This window comes from Cherax quadricarinatus, chromosome 21 (assembly GCF_038502225.1).
Source record: "Cherax quadricarinatus isolate ZL_2023a chromosome 21, ASM3850222v1, whole genome shotgun sequence".
NCBI lineage: Eukaryota > Metazoa > Arthropoda > Malacostraca > Decapoda > Parastacidae > Cherax > Cherax quadricarinatus.
Genome location: NC_091312.1, coordinates 119281 through 138848, shown reverse-complemented (window position 1 = coordinate 138848; position 19568 = coordinate 119281). Strand labels below are relative to the sequence as shown.

The window sequence follows — 19568 nt, the reverse complement described above, 5'->3', positions numbered from 1 at the left end:
AACAGGATGAAGTTGGAGCCATCTGTGGGCCAGCATTTTCATTTGATCAACTGACTTTATCTCGCTGACATCATTATGCTGTACGAATGTGTTCCATACTCGAGTCATCCTGGGTATGTATGATCTCAGATGGAGTGATGTTCTGGAGAAGGGTACAGCCAGAGTGAAGTTGCTGCTTTCTGCCCGTCTTGTGGCATAAAAGCTTGTTTCACGCTGTCCTCGAAGTGGATCCAAGTGTGGTACTTTGACAATATTGGCCTTGTACATAACAGTAAGGCCACCCACATCCCTCCTGTGTTGAAGGCTCTGCTGAAATGACAGATCTATCCAGGATGGGTCCAGGCGAGAGATGAGAGGTCTTGCTCTGTTCTCTACTCTGTCAAGCAGTCGTAGATGAGAGGGGGGGGGCAGGCAAACGAAGAAAGTGGAGCATACTCAAGGTGTGAGTGTACTTGTGCCTCGTACAGAATCTTGCAACCCCTACTGTCAAGCAGATGCGAGATACGGCGAAGTGCTGTAAGCTTCCTGGCTGCCTTGTTTGCAAGATTTTCAACATGGTTCTTCATGGTTAGTTTGGAATCAAATTTCACCCCAAGGATATCAACTTCCCCAGGTGCCAACACCCTTCCATTCATCCTTAATACTGCACCAGCATTACCATCATGGTGCCTAGAGACGATCATCATTTGCGTTTTCTCAGGTGCAAATGTTACTTGCCATCTATTTCCCCAAGCTGATATAGCTCTTAGCTGGTGATTGATGTAGCTTAGAGCAGCTGGCATTTCTTCTCTTGGATAAGTGAATGTCAGTGTACAGTCATCTGCATATGCATGTGATTCTGGGATGAGATGAAGAAGGTCGTTGAAGTAGACATTCCATAACAATGGTCCCAGCACGCTTCCTTGTGGAACACTTGCCCCAATAGGATGTCTTGCTGATTCCGTTCCATTGAGAACTACACTTAGAGATCTACCATGAAGGTAATCACTGAGGAGACATAGCGTAGAGCCTGCAATTCCCAGTGCTTGAAGTTTTGCTAAGAGGCCCTGGTACCACACCCGGTCGAAAGCACCAGCAATGTCCAGTGCTACCACACAGCTGACTGGATTCATCCAGTGACTGGTGCCACTTAGTGGAGAGATTTAACAACATATCAGCAGCAGAGTAACCTTTCCTGAAGCCATATTGACGATCACAAAGTAGTGAGTGGTAGTCAAAAAACTCTGTCATTTGTCTTGAGATTATTATCTCAAGGATCTTACCAGTGATTGACAGAAGTGACACTGGTCTGTAGTTGCTGATTTCTGCTCTGCTCTTCTTTTTGTGAACAGGGACTACATTTGCCTCTTTCCACAGAGAGGGCCATTTACACTGTACTAGGCAGTTCTGAAAGATGCGAGTTAGAGGTGCTGCTAGCTGGTCTGCACATCTTCTCAGCAATCTTGAGCTCAACTTGTCTGGGCCTACAACCTTTTCTTGGTCAAGCGATTTAAGAAGGAAATGCACCTCCTCCTGCCTTATTGTCACCACTGACAGTTTTGACACAGTTCTTGCAGCTAGCCAAGGAGGGTCCCTTGCTGGATCAGGAACTTGCTTTTTGGTAGCAAAGTGTTCAGCAAAGAGAAGTGGTCCCATCCTGTCGATTTAGAGGTGGAATGAGTTCATCAGGCAGATAACCTTGTCTGTCCTTGACCAGGGACCACCGTGTTTTGGAGCCTACCCTACCTGATGCTAGCTTTCTTTTAGTGTCCACCTCCCATTTAGCACTGGCCCACTTTTGAACGTCACCCATATGCATACAGGCTTGCCTGTGCAAGTTCCTGTTATAGGTGGTAGGATGTCTCTTATACCTTCGCCATGCTTTGTACTTAGCAGTAGCAGCCTCTCTACAACGAAAGCCAAACCAAGGCTGATCTGTAGGCTTCGTCATATATTGGCGGTGAGGAATGTGTTCTTGTTGTAGATTAAGGATGTGTCCAGTGAAGGCTGTCACTTGGTTGTCAACATCCCCTTGGAGAAGAGCATTCCAATCGGTGGTGGCGAGCTCAGAGCAAAGGGTTGGCCAATTACATCTTTCCCATAGCCAGGTTGTGCGTGTGGACTCCTCACCTTGTTCTGTTGGGATCTTAAATGTCGTAAAAACAGCCTTGTGGTCAGACGATCCAACGTAGCCGAGGGGTTGACAAGTGGCTATGCCTTCTGCCAGATCACTCACTACTGGGTCAAGGGAGGAGCCAGAGATGTGAGTAGGGAAATCAACAAAGTTTCTCATGTCAAATACTGCAAGAAGGTCATCAAAGTCCCTCTGTATAAGGTGTTTGTTGAGGTCACCAACAATTATGATATGTTGACAGTTGTGTTGTAGCAGAAGGGAGTCAATATTTTCCATTAGGAAGTTGATGGGGTCTGCATGTTGCCACTGAGGTCTGTACATTGCACATGCTAGTACAGAGGTACTAGTGTATATGCAGAGCTTGAAGAACATTATTTCAAGATGTGTAGGGGTGGCAACATCAATGTGCTGGGCATGAACACTTTTAGAGAAGCACACAGCAACACCTCCTCCTTGCCCTTGCCTGTCTCTTCTCATCCATGAGGTGTAGCCAGCAATTCTTGCAAAATTTTCTGGAGTCCTGTCATCCAAAAATGTTTCAACAACAGCTATCATGTCGGGACGTCGAGTGTTCACAAAACTGTGTGTGAGCTCTCCAACATTAGTAATGAAACCTCTAATGTTGGCCGACAGGATGCTGATAGACTGGCTCCTCATGATGTGGTCAGCTTGAGGTGGTGGGTGTGTAGGGCATTGTTAAAATCTCTAGTAAGGCTGATGCATGCAGGAGATGATATGAAAAGCTGTAAGCCTTCTCCCTGAAAGCTGGCTGCCTTGGATCAACGTGTAGCGCAAGCTGCACGCCAAGGTATTGGTCCAGTGTGGTGAGATTGGTATAGCACTGCGTAACTTGTTCCAAGGTTCGTAGGTTCGAGTCTCCTTCAGCCAGAGATCAGTGTTTGTATATATATATATATATATATATATATATATATATATATATATATATATATATATATATATAAAGTATCTGTGTTGTAATTTATTAAATATAAAATAGCCTATTCCCATCCGTCCCGTCTTAAGGCCTAAAATTAGTATTATTAAACTTAAAATTTAGTATTAATAAACATTAAAGGAATTTATTAATTTCATAATGTAGAGAGTGATTTTGATGGAGTTAGAGCGAGAGTTAACATAATCTTCGCCTGTTTGACACAACCAATCTAATTAATGACCAAGCACTCTCCTCAGATTAATAAACTGAGAAAGATGAGTCAGTCATATTAAGTCTGGCTGGGTGCCTGAGCTGGGTGCCTGAGCTGGGTGCCTGAGCTGGGTTCCTGAGCTGGGTGCCTGAGCTGGGTGCCTGAGCTGAGCACCTGAGCTGGGTGCCTGAGCTGGGTGCCTGAGCTGGGCACCTGAGCTGGGCACCTGAGCTGGGCACCTGAGCTGGGTGCCTGAGCTGGGTGCCTGAGCTGGGTGCCTGAGCTGAGCACCTGAGCTGGGTGCCTGAGCTGGGTGCCTGAGCTGGGCACCTGAGCTGGCACCTGAGCTGGGTGCCTGAGCTGGGTGCCTGAGCTGGGTGCCTGAGCTGGGTGCCTGAGCTGGATGCCTGAGCTGAGCACCTGAGCTGGGTGCCTGAGCTGGGTGCCTGAGCTGGGCACCTGAGCTGGGCACCTGAGCTGGGTGCCTGAGCTGGGTGCCTGAGCTGGGTGCCTGAGCTGGGCACCTGAGCTGGGCACCTGGGCTGGGCACCTGAGCTGGGTGCCTCAGCTGGGTTCCTGAGCTGGGTGCCTGAGCTGGGTGCCTGAGCTGAGCACCTGAGCTGGGTGCCTGAGCTGGGTGCCTGAGCTGGGCACCTGAGCTGGGCACCTGAGCTGGGCACCTGAGCTGGGTGCCTGAGCTGGATGCCTGAGCTGGGTGTCTGGGCTGGGTGCCTGAGCTGGGTGCCTGGGCTGGGTGCCTGAGCTGGGTGCCTGAGCTGAGCACCTGAGCTGGGTGCCTGAGCTGGGTGCCTGAGCTGGGCACCTGAGCTGGGCACCTGAGCTGGGCACCTGAGCTGGGTGCCTGAGCTGGGCACCTGAGCTGGGCACCTGAGCTGGACGCCTGAGCTGGACGCCTGAGCTGGACGCCTGAGCTGGACGCCTGAGCTGGACGCCTGAGCTGGACGCCTGAGCTGGACGCCTGAGCTGGACGCCTGAGCTGGACGCCTGAGCTGGACGCCTGAGCTGGACGCTGGCTGCCACTCTCTTACCTCACCTACACTGATTTAAAGTAGATTTTGACTTTCATTGTTCTCAACAACTTTTAAAAGTATTCTTGAAGTTTTTTAGCGTGATACTTACTGATGTGGGAGCGAATTATAGTGTGCAAATTGAACAATACAATCTCTTATATAAATTTAAAATTTAAATACCAGTTTGCAGTTCAGGAAGTCTGTATTGTGTTGACATTTGTATACCTCACCAAACAACACTTTATCTTATGTGTGAATATCAACTTCCGGGGCCCCAGATTATTCAATATCATACCAGAAGATATCAGGAACTGCTGGAACAAGTGCAGAAGTCTTCACCAGGTGCCAGATCAACCAGACTGTGATGGTTATATGGGCCAGCGGGCCTCCAGCAGCAACAGCCTGGTTGACCAGGCTAGCACCAGACGAGCCTGGCCCATGGCCGGTCTCCTGGAGTAGAAAGATTCGAAACTCATCAAAGGTGTATCAGAGGTCACAGACGCCTGTGACACAGACAGGACACAACAGTGTCTTCTGTGAAACTTTCCTGTTAGAAGCCCCGCAGCTCAACGGTAAAGCATTGGACATGTCAATCTCGGGACAACAGTTCGAGCCCCCGTTCACATTTGTTTATTATTCATTTTATATATATATATATATATATATATACATATATATACATATATATATATAGATACATATATATACATATATATATATACATATATATACATATATGCGAGAAGTGGGTCATAATAAGCGTGTATGCACCTGGAGAAGAGAGGAATGCAGAGGAGAGAGAGAGATTTTGGGAGATGTTAAGTGAATGTATAGGAGCCTTTGAACCAAGTGAGAGAGTAATTGTGGTAGGGGACTTGAATGCTAAAGTAGGAGAAACTTTTAGAGAGGGTGTGGTAGGTAAGTTTGGGGTGCCAGGTGTAAATGATAATGGGAGCCCTTTGATTGAACTTTGTATAGAAAGGGGTTTAGTTATAGGTAATACATATTTTAAGAAAAAGAGGATAAATAAGTATACACGATATGATGTAGGGCGAAATGACAGTAGTTTGTTGGATTATGTATTGGTAGATAAAAGACTGTTGAGTAGACTTCAGGATGTACATGTTTATAGAGGGGCCACAGATATATCAGATCACTTTCTAGTTGTAGCTACACTGAGAGTAAAAGGTAGATGGGATACAAGGAGAATAGAAGCATCAGGGAAGAGAGAGGTGAAGGTTTATAAACTAAAAGAGGAGGCAGTTAGGGTAAGATATAAACAGCTATTGGAGGATAGATGGGCTAATGAGAGCATAGGCAATGGGGTCGAAGAGGTATGGGGTAGGTTTAAAAATGTAGTGTTAGAGTGTTCAGCAGAAGTTTGTGGTTACAGGAAAGTGGGTGCAGGAGGGAAGAGGAGCGATTGGTGGAATGATGATGTAAAGAGAGTAGTAAGGGAGAAAAAGTTAGCATATGAGAAGTTTTTACAAAGTAGAAGTGATGCAAGGAGGGAAGAGTATATGGAGAAAAAGAGAGAAGTTAAGAGAGTGGTGAAGCAATGTAAAAAGAGAGCAAATGAGAGAGTGGGTGAGATGTTATCAACAAATTTTGTTGAAAATAAGAAAAAGTTTTGGAGTGAGATTAACAAGTTAAGAAAGCCTAGAGAACAAATGGATTTGTCAGTTAAAAATAGGAGAGGAGAGTTATTAAATGGAGAGTTAGAGGTATTGGGAAGATGGAAGGAATATTTTGAGGAATTGTTAAATGTTGATGAAGATAGGGAAGCTGTGATTTCGTGTATAGGGCAAGGAGGAATAACATCTTGTAGGAGTGAGGAAGAGCCAGTTGTGAGTGTGGGGGAAGTTCGTGAGGCAGTAGGTAAAATGAAAGGGGGTAAGGCAGCCGGGATTGATGGGATAAAGATAGAAATGTTAAAAGCAGGTGGGGATATAGTTTTGGAGTGGTTGGTGCAATTATTTAATAAATGTATGGAAGAGGGTAAGGTACCTAGGGATTGGCAGAGAGCATGCATAGTTCCTTTGTATAAAGGCAAAGGGGATAAAAGAGAGTGCAAAAATTATAGGGGGATAAGTCTGTTGAGTGTACCTGGTAAAGTGTATGGTAGAGTTATAATTGAAAGAATTAAGAGTAAGACGGAGAATAGGATAGCAGATGAACAAGGAGGCTTTAGGAAAGGTAGGGGGTGTGTGGACCAGGTGTTTACAGTGAAACATATAAGTGAACAGTATTTAGATAAGGCTAAAGAGGTCTTTGTGGCATTTATGGATTTGGAAAAGGCGTATGACAGGGTGGATAGGGGGGCAATGTGGCAGATGTTGCAAGTGTATGGTGTAGGAGGTAGGTTACTGAAAGCAGTGAAGAGTTTTTACGAGGATAGTGAGGCTCAAGTTAGAGTATGTAGGAAAGAGGGAAATTTTTTCCCAGTAAAAGTAGGCCTTAGACAAGGATGTGTGATGTCACCGTGGTTGTTTAATATATTTATAGATGGGGTTGTAAGAGAAGTAAATGCGAGGGTCTTGGCAAGAGGCGTGGAGTTAAAATATAAAGAATCACACACAAAGTGGGAGTTGTCACAGCTGCTCTTTGCTGATGACACTGTGCTCTTGGGAGATTCTGAAGAGAAGTTGCAGAGATTGGTGGATGAATTTGGTAGGGTGTGCAAAAGAAGAAAATTAAAGGTGAATACAGGAAAGAGTAAGGTTATGAGGATAACAAAAAGATTAGGTGATGAAAGATTGAATATCAGATTGGAGGGAGAGAGTATGGAGGAGGTGAACGTATTCAGATATTTGGGAGTGGACGTGTCAGCGGATGGGTCTATGAAAGATGAGGTGAATCATAGAATTGATGAGGGAAAAAGAGTGAGTGGTGCACTTAGGAGTCTGTGGAGACAAAGAACTTTGTCCTTGGAGGCAAAGAGGGGAATGTATGAGAGTATAGTTTTACCAACGCTCTTATATGGGTGTGAAGCGTGGGTGATGAATGTTGCAGCGAGGAGAAGGCTGGAGGCAGTGGAGATGTCATGTCTGAGGGCAATGTGTGGTGTGAATATAATGCAGAGAATTCGTAGTTTGGAAGTTAGGAGGAGGTGCGGGATTACCAAAACTGTTGTCCAGAGGGCTGAGGAAGGGTTGTTGAGGTGGTTCGGACATGTAGAGAGAATGGAGCGAAACAGAATGACTTCAAGAGTGTATCAGTCTGTAGTGGAAGGAAGGCGGGGTAGGGGTCGGCCTAGGAAGGGTTGGAGGGAGGGGGTAAAGGAGGTTTTGTGTGCGAGGGGCTTGGACTTCCAGCAGGCATGCGTGAGCGTGTTTGATAGGAGTGAATGGAGACAAATGGTTTTTAATACTTGACGTGCTGTTGGAGTGTGAGCAAAGTAACATTTATGAAGGGATTCAGGGAAACCGGCAGGCCGGACTTGAGTCCTGGAGATGGGAAGTACAGTGCCTGCACTCTGAAGGAGGGGTGTTAATGTTGCAGTTTAAAAACTGTAGTGTAAAGCACCCTTCTGGCAAGACAGTGATGGAGTGAATGATGGTGAAAGTTTTTCTTTTTCGGGCCACCCTGCCTTGGTGGGAATCGGCCGGTGTGATAATAATAATAATAATAATATATATATATATATATATATATATATATATATATATATATATATATATATATATATATATATATATATATATACACACACACACACATATGTGTTGGCGAATAACATCGCACAATTTAATATGTCTACTGTAATTTAATGCAGGAGAAAAGGGTTTCATTAATGTAATGGCAGGAGTCTTGGAAGAAAACACAGAAGTTGTGTCAAGTCACCGGAGGATTGTGAAGGAGGTGGTGGAGGTACTTCACTCCACTGGTGACTGTGTCAGCCTTCCTGGGCAGGCTCAGCTTTATGCACAGTTTTGGATATATATATATATATATATATATATATATATATATATATATATATATATATATATATATATATATATATATATATATATATATATATATATATATATATATATATATATATATATATCACTAGCAATAGTGTCACCTATGAGAGGAGATACCTGAAGGGGTTTTTGGGGGTCAACGCCCCCGCGGCCTGTTCCGCGGGGGCGGGGATGGTATACTCGAGTATCCTAAATGTTAAAAATTAAATATTATATAATGATAATTCTATTTTTATTTACAGTATATTACAATATTTATTCTAAAATATTTGTAACAGTAACATAGCAAGAAGTCTGTCATTATCATTGTTTCTGGACAGTTAGTATTCTTACTGGTCAACAACATTTGTAATCATTTGCTCCCCTTCACTTAAGTTCCCCGATCACCTCAATACATTTAATCCTTCTACTGAGCTTCCCTCATCAGACAGTCTGCTCTCACCTGCCTTAAATATTTGCATATATAAGCAGGAGTTATACCAAAAACGAATGATAAGTAAAAACCAGAATTTTTCTCATATGTAGCATTCGTCCTAACAATCTCATAAGTGGATCTTTGATTTTTAACGTAACTTGTTAAATAATTTATGTTGAGAAATTTGTTTAACTTTAATTTGATTAATTAGATTATCGTTAATGCCTAATTAACATTTCGGGGAGTAGGTGTTACCCGCGTAAAGGCAGACAATAAGCTAAAATCGCACTTACTTATTACGAGAAAATATTCTGTTATATTTTGAATTGGCAGTCTGTGTACACTGAACATGTTACTTAGGTAAGTGAGTTAAGTAACTTAAGAATCTGAAGGCAGTCTGGATCAACTTATTTTGTATTAGACCTCCATCTGTGTACCATCCATATTTCAACGTCAATGTACTTCATCGTATTTTCCCCTTTACCCATATTCCCGCCACCCTTTACATTCCCCCTCCACCTATATTCACACATCAACATGCTTTACATTCCTCCCTGCACCCATCTTTCGACATCTTGCTACATATTCCCCCTCTACCCGAATTCTCGCATCAGCATGTTCCCAGATCAGTGTCGTGTTCGTGTCTTGAAAGAATCACTCATCCATTTCTAAGTTAACCCAATTTCCCTGCTTGCTGTCTTCCCCAGCAGAGGGTGGAGTGGCACCCCAACGCTGCCCAGATGAAGTCGTGCTACATGAAGGGGGGGTCGGAGGAGGTGTGTCAGAACTACATTCGCATTCTGACGGAGAAGTCGCCGGGGCAGTACCTCATCTGCGGCACCAACGCTTACAACCCCATGTGCAGGGACTTCAGACTCGCGGTAAGCTCTCTCTCTTGTACTGCACCAGAGCAAGGATGAATAGATCAGGTAGGTTATGCTTGATGGTAGCATATACAGATTTAATGTAGGTGCCTGATTAGCCACTGTGACGGTTGTACCCAGCAACCTCCTGGTTGGTCAGGAGGCTACCAGGAAAGTTTAGGCACAGACTGGGTTGTGAAAGGTAAAGCATGGAACCCGGCCACGGGTCACTTCTCTTCACGAGTGAGTATATGATTAAGATGGGTCATCTCTTACACTATGAGATTAAACATCAAATAGCTCACTCCTCTTTCCTAGAAGGTTCAGATTTGAGGTGCTTGCGTGAGTGCTTGTTACAGGAAGCGTCAGGCTAAGATGCTTGTGTGTGTCGTAGGTACAGTGAGTGCGCTCACGTGCATGGACCGTCAAAGTATACGTATATACATTATCACGTGTGCTGCAGGGACCGTCAAGTTAACTATAACATATGTTGCATGGGCTATTACATTATGATGTGTGTTGCAGGAACTGTTACATAATCACGTGTGTTGCAGGGAGGAGCTCTGGAGCGGGACAGGGAGTACCCGGGCCGTGGACTGTGTCCCTTCGACCCATCCCACAACAGCACCGCCGTCTTTGCCGGTCAGTATTCTCCAGTTGTAATGTTTTCTTCCTCTTCCCCTTGCCCCTTTCCTTGTGCTTCCTTTCTCCCCCTTCCTTACTCTCGTCTTACAGAATCGTCTTGAAGTAACTTGTCTTTTTAAATATTCATCTTCTCGTACGCCTTGTGTTAGTGAGGTGTGGGTAGCCCACATCTGTGCTCCCTCCCCTAGTCGGTGTGGCAGGTTCGTGGGAGCTGGTAAGCTCTCTTAGAAGAATTAAACTAATTAACGAAGCTGGAACTATCCACAACTTAATTGGAAATGAAAACTAGAGGACGTTTAGGTCGATTCTGTGGCGTCATTCTGTTAACCCGCACATGAGAGAGAGAAGCTTGTGACGACGTTTCGGTCCGACTTCGACCAATGTGTCTTGTAAATGGTCCGATTCGGACCGAAACGTCCTCATAAGCTTCTCTCTCTCCTATGTGCGGGTCATTTGTGTATTGTTCCAGTCAGTGTATTGTGCCTTTTTATTCTTCACTCTACACTACAGCTGGTGACTCCCAACATACAACAAACTGCTTATCTCCTTGTTTCATATCTTAACTGCTTCTGTTTTTTAAGCTTTTCCAGTGACTGCAATGAAAATGTTTTGTATATAACCTGATTGTCGTTCACGTTATAGCTGGATGATGTAAATTTTAACTTCAAAGTCCATTTTTTTTTTAAATGTGACGAGAAGACGCGAGGACGAGGTGAAGACTGAATGTTGGCTTTACCTCTGACAGCTCACTCACTTTCCTGAAGCCGCTCCCACTACCGTTCCCCCTCCCCCTCTCCCCTCTCCAGCTCTTCCTCATATCACGCTTACTGCCGACAGTTGTAAAGAAAAGAGATTACACAACAAGGTTTCATCGGAACAACGTTTCGCTCTAACAAGCGAATATTACGTAGTCTTGAGCTTGATGGAAGATGGGTATAAAACGTGCAGATTTTACTACACTTCTGTCAGAAGTGTTTTGAAATTTGGGTTGAATATACAGTACTCAGATTTAGGTTAATTTAAAATATCTCAAATTACAAAAAAAAAATAATTTTGTCTAAATATGGAAACGTTTAAAAACTGATGCTGTGTAATTCATAAGAAAAAAAGGGTGTAATATAAGGCTGGGTTGTGATCTCAACAGTTATCGCTACACAGCTTTCGGGTAGTCGGTAATTCCTTTCGGAAAAAGTAAGACCGTTAGTGGGGAAATGTATAAGAATTGTCCCAACTGAGATTACTTCCTGAGAGAAGTTATTTTGGGAGAGACGGCAAGTCTTTGTTGGCGGCCATCAAAGGCTTCCAGTAATCCATTGGCGTTTTTACTCTGGTGTCTGAACGAGCTCTCTAATTGGGGCTGTTCCTCTAGGGTTCCTTAACGATCCCGATCGAAAGGAGATTCCCGCCTTTGATTTATATATAAGAAACCCAGCGATCCACAACTTCAAACTCTTGTCTCATCGGCCAAGAGATCAGAGCAATCAATGGAACCACGAGCCGCAAACACTGATTAAAGATAAGTTAGTATGAGAGGGAGGCTCACTGTCTAGCGCGTGTGTGTGTGTGTGTGTGTGTGTGTTAAGGGAGTGGTGTACTCACCTATTTGTGGTTGCAGGGGTCGATTCTTAGCTCCTGGTGTGTGTGTGTGTATGTGTGTGTGTGTTGAGGGATTGGGGGAGGGGGGGGGGTCTTTGCCTCAGTTTCCATCTTGCCGCGCGCTAACCTTCATAGAGGAACAAAGACAAGTCAGTTGCTTTGTCTCGGCTGCTTTTATCCTCCTTGCGTTGCATATCTGTTTGCAGACACAGCTGGATCTTAAGGCATTCAGAGCGGACTCGAGTTTTTGACAAAGCTCCAAATATACTAATATCGCAGACATATTATGGATGCAAGTTGTAGCGAAGATGTAGCGGAAGGTTTGTCTGGTGTTCTGTCTTTAGGAGTTTGTGTTGTCTGTGGGTAGTTGCTCTTCCTTGCTGTTACCAGAACTGAATGACGAGGATGAAGATGTAGCACCACCGGTCATAGGTCACGTACAGGTCAGGAGGTCTACGTGGTGTTGATAAACTTGTGGCTCGTCATTCAAAAGTTGTAAAAGTAATTAACAGGAGCTGCAGCACTCATTTTGACTTTGCTTTCATAATGGAGTGAATCTGAGAAAAGTTTGAATCTTGACGCCAGCACATGGCCAGACTTCATCACATTATATCCAGCTGTGTGGACCAACTGATGAGGAAGATCTCAATTTCACTTCAAAAAAATATCAAAGAATAGGGTTGAAAAAAAAAAAGCCTCCTAGACTACTTTAGGTCACTATGTATCACAGCTCGGCTAGTTTGGTTAGTAATAATAGTTCAAAGTGTACAATAATAAGTGGATGAACAAATTGTTATTTTAGGAGATGTTAATTACCTAATTACTTTTATGAATGGAAGGATGTATGTGGTAAAATGTGCGTCATATCCAGCCAAGGGCTAACATTCAGTCGACAGCCTTTCAACAATGTAAACAAAAACAATAACCAACACACAACTGTTCGCTTCTTAGCAGTATCACCTGCCATTTTGACCACAGATGTGAGTACCATTGTAGAATATAGATTTTTTTTAATTTCTTAGGTAATAAGTATATTTAGATTAGGTTTGGTTCGGTTGTACTGGATTTCGTTAGTATACAAACAACCCGAACACAGGTGACTGAAGTTAACTATTCGTGATGTGACCTGATCTTCACCTCCTTATACCTTCACCTTTCCTGTATTTTCATTGCGTTTTCCTGGGTGGGTTCTGTCTTATGTGGGTTTTGTCCTACCCCCGTAGGACATTAGCTCTCCTACAGTGCTTCTCTGGTTTTTTTTTGTTCCTATAGACTACCTCCACAGTTACTACTACTATTTCCTCACTACCACTCCACTCTCTGCTTTGTCTCACTCCGAATACTACTTTCTTATTGCCACCTCCATCACTATTGGACTACTACTACTAACTACTACTACTACTACTACAATATTATTACCACCTCTCGCCCCCCCCCCTATCGTATGTCCTGGCTTCCTCCCTTCGCGCTTCTTTCTGTGATTAGTTAGTGAGGAAATGGTATTGTGATACCGACAAGATGTTAATCACCCTGCGAAGATCAATGGCTTGATTAACTGGGACACTGGTGAATAAGGCAGCCACGTCAAAACTTGCATGAGTGATAAGTTTACAAATTTTGACGTGACTACCTTATTCACCAATGTCCCATTTGATGAAACCATTGATCTTCTTCGCAGGGTGATTAACGATGATACAGAGTTACCTGTACCCCGCCAAGATTTTGTGAGCCTTGTCAGACTTTGTGTTCGTTATAACTGCTTTAGATTTGAAGACAAGAGGTACAAACAACTCTTCGGGCTGGCCATGAGATCCCCCCTTAGTGCAGTATTTGCCAAATTATATATGAAGGACCTAGAATCCAGACGGATCCTCAGTAACATCCCTAGTTCAGTTACATGGATGCGGTACGTTGATGATATTTTGGTCGTACCCAAAAATCTAGACGTACGTGGCATCCTCAACACCATCAGCACTCTGGTACCTACTGTCAAATTTACACTAGAGGAAGAGAAGGACAACCAATTATGTAGATGAATGGTTCAGAGAACCGACAAGTTGATAAATTAGACACATGTGGAAGATTGAGACACTTATGCAGCATATGGGAATCTTTATTCAGGAAACGTTTCGCCACGCAGTGGCTTCATCAGTCCAATACAAAGAGGAAGGCGTAAGGAGAGGAGGAGAATGAGGTAATCAGTCCCTCAACCTGGAGTCGATGTGTTCAGTCCATCAATCAGTCCATCAATTCTACAAGATTGATGGACTGAACACATCGACTCCAGGTTGAGGGACTGATTACCTCATTCTCCTCCTCTCCTTACGCCTTCCTCTTTGTATTGGACTGATGAAGCCACTGCGTGGCGAAACGTTTCCTGAATAAAGATTCCCATATGCTGCATAAGTGTCTCAATCTTCAACATGTCGGTTTTTCAAACCATTCATCACATAGACACATGTGCAACACTTGGGTATCTTTATTGAGGAAACGTTTCGCCACACAGTGATTTCATTAGTCCATACAAAGGAGAACGTTGAAGAACAGGAGGAGTTTGAGGTAATCAGTCCCTCAACTTTGAGCCGATGTGGTCAGTCCATCAATCTTGAAAAGAATACAGCATATGTGCCAAGAAGTCGCTTATATACCGTAGGCAGGAGAGGTGCAGCAGTCGTAGGTGGTGTCACATTTGTCCAATGTGGAAGTAGGTCGTGCCCAAGGGTTAGGTAAGTGAAGAAATTCCCTGTATTAAGATCCCAAGATGGTGCTGTGTCAGACAGGTATGTAGATGCATGGTTCAGAGAACCGACAAATTGATGCACATGTGTTGCACATGTGTCTAATCTATCAACTTGTCGGTTCTCTGAACCATTCATCTACATTCCTGTCTGACACAGCACCATCTTGGGATCTTAATACAGGGAATTTCTTCACTTACCTAACCCTTGGGCACGACCTACTTCCACATTGGACAAATGTGACACCACCTACGACTGCTGCATCTCTCCTGCCTACGGTATATAAGCGACTTCTTGGCACATATGCTGAATTCTTTTCAAGATTGATGGACTGACCACATCGACTCAAGGCTGAGGGACTGATTACCTCAATCTCATGTTCTTCAACGTTCTCCTTTGTATGGGCTGATGAAGCCATTGTGTGGCGAAACGTTTCCTCATTAAAGATACCCAAGTGTTGCACATGTGTCTAATTTAACAACCAATTATCTTTTCTCGACGTTCTCCTACGCAGTTCCTCGAAGAAGAATGCACATACATCACCAACTCTTTTAGTTCACTACACTTTCCCCTACACTTCATACGTGACTCAAGGAAGCGTGCAACACGTATCCTCAACAAGACCAACACCAATCAAGTTGAAGAAAAGCCTCCAAGTTACATCGTTTTACCGGTCAACAACGTTGCTACTAACGTTTCAAAAATGTTTGACAGAAAACTGGCTAAAATATCTAACAGCTCTTCAACTACTATTAGGAACCTGATACAAAAACCCAAGCATGATTCTGGTACAAGTGCAGGAATTTACACTATACCATGTGGGGGGTGTGACAAAGTATATGTAGAGGAAACAGCCAGATCTCTGGACATTAGGATCACCGAACACAAAAATGCTTACATAAATGATGACCGCAAAAACGCGTGTGTTCAACATAGGGACGATGTTGGACACCTCATGAAATTCAGTGAGGCTAAACTAGTGATTATTGAAGACGACTTAAGATGGAGAAAATACATAGAAGCTGCCCTAATTGCTGTCAGTAACACTATAAATTAAAAGTCCGGTAGTTACAGTATCTCAAAATTGCTAATCAACAGGATATTACCCATTCTGGAAACTGCTGTTACATGATGTCAACAGTCCCTCTGTAACTATCCGTCTCACCTCCTTAGTTTCACTGCTACCACTACTACCACCACTACCACCACTACCCACACGACACTTCACCTGACTCCTGCCACTATATATACGCGTTTTCTTAGTTTTCTCTGTATTAGGACTGAAGAAGCCACTCGTGGCGAAACGTTTCCTTTAATAAATGTCCTGAACTGTACAAAAGTGTCTTTTTCCACGATTAGTTAGTGGTCCAAGTCAGACCGAAACGTCAACTTAGTTTCAGTTTCCCAGGTAGGAGTTAATTGTGTGTTGCTCCACTCACGGTATTGTGCCTTTTTTATTCTTTCAATGTTTCGTTATGTTACCCAGTGTAACTTAACCTGACCTAACACACACACACACACACACAACTTTTTTGAAATTTTCCATAAAACAGTTCCAAAACTCTTAATATTACACATATTAAATTATAAATTATTAGCAAACCGAGCCTAGCAGTTGTCCTCCATATTGACCTTGCTTAAATCTGCATTAGCGGTCTCTGCCTCTTGGGCCTTATCATACCTACTCTTGAGGCTTTTCTTTATTGAGATTGCCTTTAACACTTCGTTATCTAACTCATTCCACTTTTCATCCACCCTGAAACAAATGCGCCACCCTGTGGTGCGTCTCTTTCTTCTGCTTGTGTCCCTTTGTGTCTCGCCATTGTAAGTCAAAGAGCATTCCTCTCTGACTAATAAGTTCGTCATAAAAGTTTGTTCGTCATTATCATGTGTTCTTTAGTGTATCTCTCCTAGAGGTCATCTCTTTCAACTCCTCCTTCATATAGAGCGAAAACCTTTGGATCATTTCAAGGTACATGTGTTTGACCAAGTGGAGGCTCCGCACTTGCACACTTGGGCCACGTACTCGGTGATTGGTCTTACGCACGTACAAGGGTGTTTGTGTGTGTGTGTGTACTCACCTAGTTGTATTCACCTAGTTGTACTCACCTAGTTGTACTCACCTAGTTGTACTCACCTAGTTGTACTCACCTAGTTTTGATTGCATGGGTCGAGACACGGCTCCTGGCCCCGCCTCTTCACTGTGTGTGTGTGTGTGTGTGTGTAGAATAGAGACAGAGAGAGACACACCCAGGAGAATGCGTCAGAGGCGACATTACCATAATTAACAGACGTCCCACAGCAGCCCGTCCTCTCTAAGTTGAGATTAATATACATATTTTGAAGATGCTCGGGTTGGAGGTGTTAAACACTGCGGCCAGTGTTGTGTCACACTGCTGCCAGTGTTGTGTCACACTGCGGCCAGTGTTGTGTCACACTGCTGCCAGTGTTGTGTCACACTGCGGCCAGTGTTGTGTCACACTGCTGCCAGTGTTGTGTCACACTGCTGCCAGTGTTGTGTCACACTGCTGCCAGTGTGTCACACTGCTGCTAGTGTTGTGTCACACTGCTGCCAGTGTTGTGTCACACTGCTGCCAGTGTTGTGTCACACTGCTGCCAGTGTTGTGTCACACTCCTGCCAGTGTTGTGTCACACTGCTGCCAGTGTTGTGTCACACTGCTGCCAGTGTTGTGTCACACTGCTGCTAGTGTTGTGTCACACTGCTGCCAGTGTTGTGTCACACTGCTGCTAGTGTTGTGTCACACTGCGGCCAGTGTTGTGTCACACTGCTGCCAGTGTTGTGTCACACTGCTGCCAGTGTTGTGTCACACTGCTGCCAGTGTTGTGTCACACTGCTGCCAGTGTTGTGTCACACTGCTGCCAGTGTTGTGTCACACTGCTGCCAGTGTTGTGTCACACTGCGGCCAGTGTTGTGTCACACTGCTGCCAGTGTTGTGTCACACTGCTGCCAGTGTTGTGTCACACTGCGGCCAGTGTTGTGTCACACTGCTGCCAGTGTTGTGTCACACTGCTGCCAGTGTTGTGTCACACTGCTACCAGTGTTGTGTCACACTGCGGCCAGTGTTGTGTCACACTGCTGCCAGTGTTGTGTCACACTGCTGCTAGTGTTGTGTCACACTGCTGCCAGTGTTGTGTCACACTGCTGCCAGTGTTGTGTCACACTGCTGCCAGTGTTGTGTCACACTGCTGCTAGTGTTGTGTCACACTGCTGCCAGTGTTGTGTCACACTGTGGCCAGTGTTGTGTCACACTGCTGCCAGTGTTGTGTCACACTGCGGCCAGTGTTGTGTCACACTGCTGCCAGTGTTGTGTCACACTGCTGCCAGTGTTGTGTCACACTGCTGCCAGTGTTGTGTCACACTGCTGCTAGTGTTGTGTCACACTGCTGCCAGTGTTGTGTCACACTGCTGCCAGTGTTGTGTCACACTGCTGCTAGTGTTGTGTCACACTGTGGCCAGTGTTGTGTCACACTGCTGCCAGTGTTGTGTCACACTGCTGCCAATGTTATGTCACAGTGCTGCCAGTGTTGTGTCACACTGCTGCCAGTGTTGTGTCACACTGCTGCCAATGTTATGTCACAGTGCTGCCAGTGTTGTGTCACACTGCTGCCAGTGTTGTGTCACACTGCTGCCAGTGTTGTGTCACACTGCTGCCAGTGTTGTGTCACACTGCGGCCAGTGTTGTGTCACACTGCTGCTAGTGTTGTGTCACACTGCTGTCAGTGTGTCACACTGCTGCCAGTGTTGTGTCACACTACTGCTAGTGTGTCACACTGCTGCCAGTGTTGTGTCACACTGCGGCCAGTGTTGTGTCACACTGCTGCCAGTGTTGTGTCACACTGCGGCCAGTGTTGTGTCACACTGCTGTTAGTGTTGTGTCACACTGCTGCCAGTGTGTCACACTGCTGCCAGTGTTGTGTCACACTTCTGCCAGTGTGTCACACTGCTGCCAGTGTTGTGTCACACTGTGGCCAGTGTTGTGTCACACTGCTGCCAGTGTTGTGTCACACTGCTGCCAGTGTTGTGTCACACTGCTGCCAGTGTTATGTCACACTGCTGCCAGTGTTGTGTCACACTGCTGCGAGTGTTGTGTCACACTGCTGCTAGTGTTGTGTCACACTGCTGCCAGTGTTGTGTCACACTGCTGCCAGTGTTGTGTCACACTGCTGCCAGTGTTGTGTCACACTGCTGCTAGTGTTGTGTCACACTGCTGCCAGTGTTGTGTCACACTGCTGCCAGTGTTGTGTCACACTGCTGCTAGTGTTGTGTCACACTGTGGCCAGTGTTGTGTCACACTGCTGCCAGTGTTGTGTCACACTGCTGCCAATGTTATGTCACAGTGCTGCCAGTGTTGTGTCACACTGCTGCCAGTGTTGTGTCACACTGCTGCCAATGTTATGTCACAGTGCTGCCAGTGTTGTGTCACACTGCTGCCAGTGTTGTGTCACACTGCTGCCAGTGTTGTGTCACACTGCTGCCAGTGTTGTGTCACACTGCTGCCAGTGTTGTGTCACACTGCGGCCAGTGTTGTGTCACACTGCTGCTAGTGTTGTGTCACACTGCTGCCAGTGTGTCACACTGCTGCCAGTGTTGTGTCACACTACTGCCAGTGTGTCACACTGCTGCCAGTGTTGTGTCACACTGCGGCCAGTGTTGTGTCACACTGCTGCCAGTGTTGTGTCACACTGCGGCCAGTGTTGTGTCACACTGCTGCTAGTGTTGTGTCACACTTCTGCCAGTGTGTCACACTGCTGCCAGTGTTGTGTCACACTGCTGCCAGTGTGTCACACTGCTGCCAGTGTTGTGTCACACTGTGGCCAGTGTTGTGTCACACTGCTGCCAGTGTTGTGTCACACTGCTGCCAGTGTTATGTCACACTGCTGCCAGTGTTGTGTCACACTGCTGCCAGTGTTGTGTCACACTGCTGCTAGTGTTGTGTCACACTGCTGCCAGTGTTTTGTCACACTGCTGCCAGTGTTGTGTCACACTGCTGCCAGTGTTGTGTCACACTGCTGCTAGTGTTGTGTCA

The 19568-nt window shown here is 45.1% G+C and overlaps 1 protein-coding gene across 2 annotated transcripts in view; it reads left to right on the top strand.

The window, feature by feature from the left end:
• The window catches only part of LOC128689055 (semaphorin-1A), a 205373-nt gene that overhangs the window by 134024 nt on the left and 51781 nt on the right, over positions 1 to 19568 (top strand). The window contains exons 3-4 of one of the 2 annotated variants that reach the window (XM_070087426.1): positions 9389 to 9559; positions 10096 to 10183. In XM_070087426.1, the coding sequence (XP_069943527.1) occupies positions 9389 to 9559; positions 10096 to 10183 (259 nt within the window). Of the gene's footprint in view, positions 1 to 9385; positions 9560 to 10095; positions 10184 to 19568 lie in introns of both variants that reach the window. The other variant, XM_070087425.1, reaches the window with a different exon arrangement.